The sequence below is a fragment of the Saccoglossus kowalevskii genome, chromosome 7 (genome assembly GCF_978046115.1).
Source record: "Saccoglossus kowalevskii chromosome 7, keSacKowa6.1, whole genome shotgun sequence".
Classification (NCBI taxonomy): domain Eukaryota; kingdom Metazoa; phylum Hemichordata; class Enteropneusta; family Harrimaniidae; genus Saccoglossus; species Saccoglossus kowalevskii.
In genome coordinates, this window is record NC_140647.1 from 17,380,302 (window position 1) to 17,389,124 (window position 8,823).

Sequence of the window (8,823 nt, forward strand, 5' to 3'; positions counted from 1 at the left end):
ATTATTTTTTTTGTACATAGGTACTGGTGTACCAAGTCTGTGGAAAATTAATTATGCAAATTTAGTAATTAATATGCAATTGTAATATTGTCCCCAGGCGCCCATGTAGCCAGTTAGACTGGAATATTAGTACTTCAGCAAGAATGTTATTATCCAAATTAAGTATACATTAGATCATCTATGTACCAAGTTTCAGTGAAATTTGTGATAATGAAAATCCCAGAAATTCACTAATTATTCAAATTAGGTAATTAATGAGCATATATTTTAACCTATGTACATGTACATGTACTACATACCACCTACGAACCAAGTTCCATCAAAATCTGGTGAGCAGTTATTCAAATATCCATAGAACAGCCATGTATACATACGCAGACAGGATAACTGCAAAGACCCTTATTGTGTTCTTCATGCACAAAAGTCAAAAAAACAAATCTGGGTACTGGAATTTCTTTTTAAGGCAACAATGACAGTTTTGCTGTGTTTGGCATATCACAATACAAACAACTGAGGTGGGGTTACTCTAGAATATACAGCAACTTGGCAACATTCCAGATAACATAGCGCATACACCAATGCACCTCTCCTCTAAAATATTTGAAATATGAACTCACTGAAATGCTATTTCCTGCATATTGAGAGGCAAATTTTGCTGACACAAAGGGTTTCAGCTTGATTTTGGAGCAGCAACGCCCCTCAAATTTTGTTTATGCAAGTTTCACAAAATCAGTATTTGTGGACTTTCCAAAAAACAAAGTTTCATTGAAATTGGACGATGTTACTCGAGATGGCTAGTGGTTGGCGAGTTTTGTTCCATTTTTTTCCTGTCAAATATTCTATGTAACACAAGTACAGTATTACACTGCTCTCCGACAAAATCATGGCGACACTCTCAGCTTCGTTATAATACAGATATGATCAGGGTGAGGGGCCTAATGCAAACATCTACACACAGCATTGCTAATCAGAACGCACATACCAGTTTGTTAAAAATAATGTTTATTTGCTTGGAGCAATACAATGAATATTGAAGTCTCGCTCAAAAACCATGTGTAGATTTCAGTTTAAATAAATAACTTTGTACAATGTCATCTCATTTGAACTGATTTCACTGTTCTTTGTCAAAAGCGAAAGTACAATGCTTTTGACGGGAAATACAATAATTTCAATACACTAAACCAATATCTGTACCACACTCGATAACCATGTGTAGATTTCAGTTTAAATGTATGACTTTTTACAATGTCATTTCATTTGAACTGATTTTACTGTTCTTTGTCAAGAAGCGAAAGTACAATGCTTTTGACGGGAAATACAATAATTTCAATACACTAAACCAATATCTGTACCACACTCGATAACCATGTGTAGATTTCAGTTTTAAATGTATGACTTTGTACAATGTCATCTCATTTGAACTGATTTCACTGTTCTTTGTCAAGAAGCGAAAGTACAATGCTTTTGACGGGAAATACAATAATTTCAATACACTAAACCAATATCTGTACCACACTCGATAACCATGTGTAGATTTCAGTTTTAAATGTATGACTTTGTACAATGTCATCTCATTTGAACTGATTTCACTGTTCTTTGTCAAGAAGCGAAAGTACAATGCTTTTGACGGGAAATACAATAATTTCAATACACTAAACCAATATCTGTACCACACTCGATAACCATGTGTAGATTTCAGTTTAAATGTATGACTTTGTACAATGTCATTTCATTTGAACTGATTTTACTGTTCTTTGTCAAGAAGCGAAAGTACAATGCTTTTGACGGGAAATACAATAATTTCAATACACTAAACCAATATCTGTACCACACTCGATAACCATGTGTAGATTTCAGTTTAAATGTATGACTTTGTACAATGTCATTTCATTTGAACTGATTTTACTGTTCTTTGTCAAGAAGCGAAAGTACAATGCTTTTGACGGGAAATACAATAATTTCAATACACTAAACCAATATCTGTACCACACTCGATAACCATGTGTAGATTTCAGTTTTAAATGTATGACTTTGTACAATGTCATCTCATTTGAACTGATTTCACTGTTCTTTGTCAAGAAGCCAAAGTACAATGCTTTTGACTGGAAATACAATAATTGCAAAGCACTAAACCAATATCTGTACCACACTCGATAACCATGTGTAGATTTCAGTTTTAAACGTATGACTTTGTACAATGTCATTTCATTTGAACTGATTTTACTGTTCTTTGTCAAGAAGCGAAAGTACAATGCTTTTGACGGGAAATACAATAATTTCAATACACTAAACCAATATCTGTACCACACTCGATAACCATGTGTAGATTTCAGTTTAAATGTATGACTTTGTACAATGTCATTTCATTTGAACTGATTTTACTGTTCTTTGTCAAGAAGCGAAAGTACAATGCTTTTGACGGGAAATACAATAATTTCAATACACTAAACCAATATCTGTACCACACTCGATAACCATGTGTAGATTTCAGTTTTAAATGTATGACTTTGTACAATGTCATCTCATTTGAACTGATTTCACTGTTCTTTGTCAAGAAGCCAAAGTACAATGCTTTTGACTGGAAATACAATAATTGCAAAGCACTAAACCAATATCTGTACCACACTCGATAACCATGTGTAGATTTCAGTTTTAAACGTATGACTTTGTACAATGTCATCTCATTTGAATTGATTTTACTGTTCTTTGTCAAGAAGCCAAAGTACAATGCTTTTAACAGAAAATACAATAATTTCAATATACTAAACCAATATCTGTACCACACTCGATAACTATGTGTAGATTTCAGTTTAAATGTATGACTTTGTACAATGTCATCTCATTTGAACTGATTTTACTGTTCTTTGTCAAGAAGCGAAAGTACAATGCTTTTGACTGAAAATACAATAATTGCAATAAACTAAACCTATATACATACCACACTCAGCAACCACGTGTATGTACCAATGTTATCCCATATTTGAACTAAGTTCACAGTTTTTTGTGAAGAATCAAAGTGCAATGCTTCTGACTGGGATCATACATGAACTGCAGTAAACTGTCCTGTCCATGCCAACCATACCTACCAATCGTAACATTATTTACACTGCTCTGCTTCACACAAACACTTATTTTTTGGCAAATGATATTTTCATCGCATTGGATGGCGTTATCTTAAAACCTTGGAGGGCATCCTTCGCAACACCTGCTTGGGTTTCATTCTCAAACTCAACAAATGCAATGTCATGACGACCAGGCACCAGACGAACTTCCTTAAACGCTTGAAATCTGCAATGACAAACATTTCCACTAATATTAGAACTAGGCAATCATATTTTGATTCTATATTTGACAAAGTAACGCAACAATTCATGTATTTTTTTCAGGAATAATGGAAAACTTAAAACTGGTGTGTAGAGTAGCATTCACTGAGACAGTGAGGAGATATTTCAAAGTGATATCAGAACTTACTGATTGAACAACATCTGTAACATCATTTCATTAGTTTCTTCTGGTAGATTGGTTAAAAACAAGATGTTATTTGGAGGTTGCTCTTGTACCGATTGTGGAGCAGCTGGTAAAGAAAATAAAAGCTTGTCAGTTGACAACAGGAAATTGCATAATTATTCATAAGCGCTACATTGTAGGTGCAAACTAAAGGTACGCAACCAAGATTGATGAATTTATATTGAAATAAATGTAGTATAGTAGATACAATTGGGATAAAATAGTGACACGAATCAAATGAATCTACAATGTTGCATCAATTTTGAAAATCAATATCCAGAAATGCACTTTTATCACCTGCACCCTGGATATCACCTGCACCCTGAATGATTTCCATGATCTTGTAATGGTTTATTTGGTGTTGGATATCGGGCAATATGTGAAAATGTAAAATCAGGAAGTTTTTTCCCCCCACATTCCGATCAAGATTATGTAATGAATTTTTCTTGTTAATTTAAAATGATTTTACTGGTCATCAAAAAAATCACATTTTTGGTCAAGTTTCCAAGGCAACCATACAAGAACATACCTTGCTGCATTGGAGGTGGTTGAGACATGAGTGATGGAAGACCCATGTTTGGTATTTGAGCACCTCCTGCTGCTCCGCCAGCTCCTGGCCCCGATTGCTGTCCTGGTGCACTACCAGACACCATATTCTTTGGTTTCTTAGCTTGTGCTGAAAGAAAAAAGTTGAGATGATGTAAGTTTGATTATTTTGTTTTGTAAAGTTTTTAAATTTCTACAATTTTGTGACGTTTTGTGTAATGTATGACCAAAAAAATAGAGGTTTTGAAACCTACAACTGTGACTGGTTGTGTAGTTGCTAATTTATTTTCGTTTCTTACAGATTACAAATCAAAACAAGCAGCCTGTCGGCTGAGATAGCTCCGCTGTTAGCAATGCACATGGCAATTAAAGAACAGAAGATATCATTACAAAATGAACAAATCTGAGAGAGGTCCACATGTAGTACCTATATAGGTAATATCAAAGCAATTGAACTTGCGGTTTTTAACAAGAAGTTGAAAATATCACTTTTTACCAAAAATGACAAAAATATTCACCAAAATTAGAGAATTAAAGATATCATTACAAAATGAACAAATCTGAGAGAGGTCTACCCAAGGTACATGTACACCAAGTATCAAAGCATTCAGGCTTGTAGTTTTCAAGAAGAAGTCGAAAAAGTAAAACATTGACACGGACGACAATCACTCATATGATAAGCTCCGCTCAACAAAGTCGACAGCGGAGCTAACAATATAGCTCAAAAGAAGACCTTCATTGCACCCATGATGAAAAGAGAATTTATCACTGATGAAAGGTATAATAACATACCTTTTGCAATCTCTTCAGTTTTCTTTTTCTCTCTTTTCCTTTCAACAAATGTACCCTTCATCTTTGCAATCACATCTGAATCTGTTTTGGAGTAGCCTATCCTCTGTAAGAGTTAATATCATCAATATCTTGTTTTAAGACATTCACAGAGTGCAAAACCAGCATATACAAACCGTATCATTGTTAACCTGAACCTCTTGGCTCATGAGAACAATACTGTGTTTCCCTCAGCAAATTTGCCATGATGAATGTTATGATTTCATCTCACTAACCACCTTCAATCAAGTACATTAAAATACAAAATGCATGAAATAAAAGAAACGTTTTTCAAACTGCCAATTGTTACTGAGAAACTTAGGCACCGGAATAAAAATAGCTAAGAAGTAACACAAGCTCATGTTAGTAAGTGCAACTGATATTAAGCATTCAAGTTTTCTGTAAAGCTAATAGATGGTTGAACATAATCTCTGGCTAAGGATACAGTATTGTACAAACTGGGTGATGCGTAGGGTTGAAATGCAATGTATGTACAGTAAAATAAATTGTTTACATGAAACATCTCTTTTTGACAGCATTTTTACCATTCATTTTAGCTATCGATAGAGGCATTCAACAGGTGTTGCTTTAAAGCACCAGACACTATTTAGTTGCCACTGTACTCCAAACATGTCTTCAGTATTGTACTATTGCACATCATTGATCCAAGATCAGTGTTCTCCACAAGGGGTTTTAGGTGGGCGGCCCGTCAATCAAATTTTACGGCCGCCTAGTAACTCAACACCCGCCCACCAACGTACATCCAGCTGAAATTATTTGTAAAAAGGTTGCATTGTTTTTCCCAAGCCTAAACAAAAGAGTAGTCGCCCAACCCTTTATTTTGCTATTGTTTCAAGAGTCCAAACATAAACAATGACCACTGGAAGTCTGCAAGCAGTTATTAAGTGTATTCATGGCAATGTGTCAATCGCCTGAATTCATTGTCGCCCAACATTGTTGCCACTTATTGCTCACGATACGCAACACCAGTAGTTTCAATTTACAGCTGTATTTGTAATAATCGTCTTCTGATCACACAAGAAAGAAGTAAATACGAACGAAATGTATATGCACAGAAAATAAACAAACATATTAGCAGATTGCATGTAAACTCGAACAAAAATTTACAACGTTCGCTCGATTTTCACCGTGAAAACAGCATGGAGAAGGCAAACTGGTGACCTTTTCAACGACCGTCAGCCACCCACCGATGTTGGCGCTGTAACGATTTAGTATCTAAGTTGCATAGGGGAACAGCGCATTCTGGGTGTTCGCGTACTGAATTCGGAAAGCAGTAATAAACATCAAACATGGCTGCTGGATTAGTTTACTGCGAGTATTTGTAATTAAATAATATTTTAGTTATCTTTTCCACGTACTTTTTTTCAATTTATCCATTTTTTATGTCTAATATTTCGAGAACATAGCAGATTCTTTTAATTTGCTGATAGCTATCATTTTTTCTTGAATTCCAAAACAACGTGTGAAAATGCAACGTATCGTGACCGTACATGCGTAAATGCATCTTACCGTCCGTCGGCACGAGCGAGTACTGATGCCACAAGTGAAAATGGTATGGTTTTGTTTTGACAAATCGTCCGTTTTGGCTTCGGGGACAAATCACCTTGTATATTTTCTACATTATAACTATGTTTTGTACTTGCTCTTGGTTACTCGAATTGCATTCATGAACGCAGAATAATTTGCGAACGTATAAATCATCGATTTCAAATATTTTGCATTTTGTAAATATTGATAGTGACCAATCTTTTTGTATTTCAAAAAATTGTAACATGTTTCAATCAAATTAAAAAGAATAGTAAATAATGCATGTCCATGACATAAATGCTAGAATGCTGTATGTAAATGATATGCAAATTTATGCTAATTAGACCGCCCACCAGTAATTTTGGATTGTGGAGAACACTGAAGATGTTAAAATAGTCATGTGTAGTTCAAGTTCTTACCATAGGTTTGTCATAAAATGGAAACCCCTGCATTGATCTTAGCGCATTAGTTGCACTACTTATTTCTTTGAATATAACAAATGCTTGTCCCCTCATCTTCAGAGTCTTCATTGCCACAATATCTAGAATTTGACCAAACTGAGAAAATATCGCATACAATGATTTCTTTAATTCTGAAAAACAAAACATTTTGTATTGGTTAGATAAAACTAGTGATGAAATTTCCAGTTTACATGCATTACTCGATTCTGCTACAATAAAACTGTTCATTCAGTATTAATCAGACACGAAAGAAAACTAGCAACATCACTTTTCCCAATTTATATGAATGTCGTACAGAACACCATGAAAGCATGCAGAATATGTTTGAATTTTAAGTAACCACAAACATTGCAATCACAGCACATGTAAAGTTTTGCTGTGACTACAGCTTTAAGATTGTCTATGAAGTTTACTGTAAACAACTTAATTTTTGATGAAGACAAAATCTTACACAAGACACTAATTTTGCAAAAATTTGCCTCACAAAACTAAAACGATTTATAGCACATACTCGTGTGTGAATCTTCCCAACATAAAGATAACTTGTAGAGTAATTTAATAGTATTAATTCTATTCTAAGTGAATCTCCAATAGAAACACACAAAAACAAAACAATGCATGTATTGTTTTATTGAATCATTAAAAATGTGTCTTTAAAAATTACCATTTGCATACTGTAAAAAAGGATAATTCAGCGAAAATAAAATGTAGCAGCGAATGCAAGTCAAAATGAAAAACTCCAATCAAAAAACCCAAAAAGTTTTTTTTCAGTGAAAATTAATTCTAACTAAATAAAGTATAATATTACCTAAGTGCACAAACTATTAACAGACAGGATATGGTACATTGTAGTTACTATACAAAATTATATACATACGACAATAAATGATAAAGTAACTTCTACTTACCATCTTTTTTTACTTTTTCATTGAGGTTATTAATGTATATGGTATGATTAGGGCGAGTGTCCATGATGATCTTGTGTAATTACTGAAATAAAACAAGCGATTGAAGACAATGTCACAGATTTGAATCATTGAAATAAAACAATAAAATTGAAGATTAACAGTTTTGAGTGTGAAATCAGAATTAGGGTTGACATGATTTCGAGTTTGATATGTGAAATAATTATTTACCAGTGTGATATTTGAAAACATAAACTGAGAGCATATATCAAACTACCCCCTCCAATCACACATTTATATGGTTCTATTAACACAATTTCATTCAAGTGAACTGATGACAATATTTCACTTCCCAATTTAAATATGGCTTCCTTATCCAACAGTCATCTAGTGGGGGAATATATAATTGAATTGGAGGGAGCTGGGCTGAGGGTACGAGGGGAACGCTTTTCCACGATCCACACCACTACATAGATGATATTTACTTAACAATAAGTTTTAACTCGTGAAATAACCTCTGATATTAAATTAATCATGGTGTGGCCCAGTTCCAGGCTCCATTCTGGTAGGGGTACATCACATGTACTGCAAGACACGAACGTAAACAAACTACAATTTCACTATCGCTCCAAGCATAGTTCTTCATAGATCTGGAAACTACCGTAGATTCAAATCACCAGACTCCCGTCCGATTCGATTTGTTTGTCCATGCACTCATTCTAAATATATATTATCGTCCTGATACTCCAATAAACTATGTCCCTGAACACGACTATAGGGACGCCATTAATTTAATAGTACAAAGACGCACGTTTGTTGACGGCAGTGGTGGATTTGTGAGCTATTTTTTGAAGGAAATAACACTCACAAAATACTACAACTAGTTTCATAGGACGACTACAATAAGAAACAACGCAAAATGCTATAAACTACTTACGGATGCCGTTTATAATCGTGGATATCCGATGGATGGCCTGAACAAATTTTACAGCTGTAGTCTTTATGATGCCAAACGTTGCAGTAACGAC

At 34.4% G+C, this 8,823-nt stretch overlaps 1 protein-coding gene across 1 annotated transcript; it reads right to left on the reverse strand.

The window, feature by feature from the left end:
* Positions 1 to 2,522: 2,522 nt before the first annotated feature.
* On the reverse strand, positions 2,523 to 8,823 carry LOC100377235 (U1 small nuclear ribonucleoprotein A-like). The gene is made up of 7 exons (XM_002737191.3): positions 8,733 to 8,823; positions 7,799 to 7,880; positions 6,849 to 7,021; positions 4,846 to 4,948; positions 4,037 to 4,183; positions 3,472 to 3,574; positions 2,523 to 3,288 (listed from the first exon to the last, which is right to left on the reverse strand). Exons 2-7 carry the CDS (start codon positions 7,860 to 7,862, stop codon positions 3,129 to 3,131), a joined length of 750 nt encoding a protein of 249 aa, XP_002737237.2. The 5' UTR covers positions 7,863 to 7,880; positions 8,733 to 8,823; the 3' UTR covers positions 2,523 to 3,128.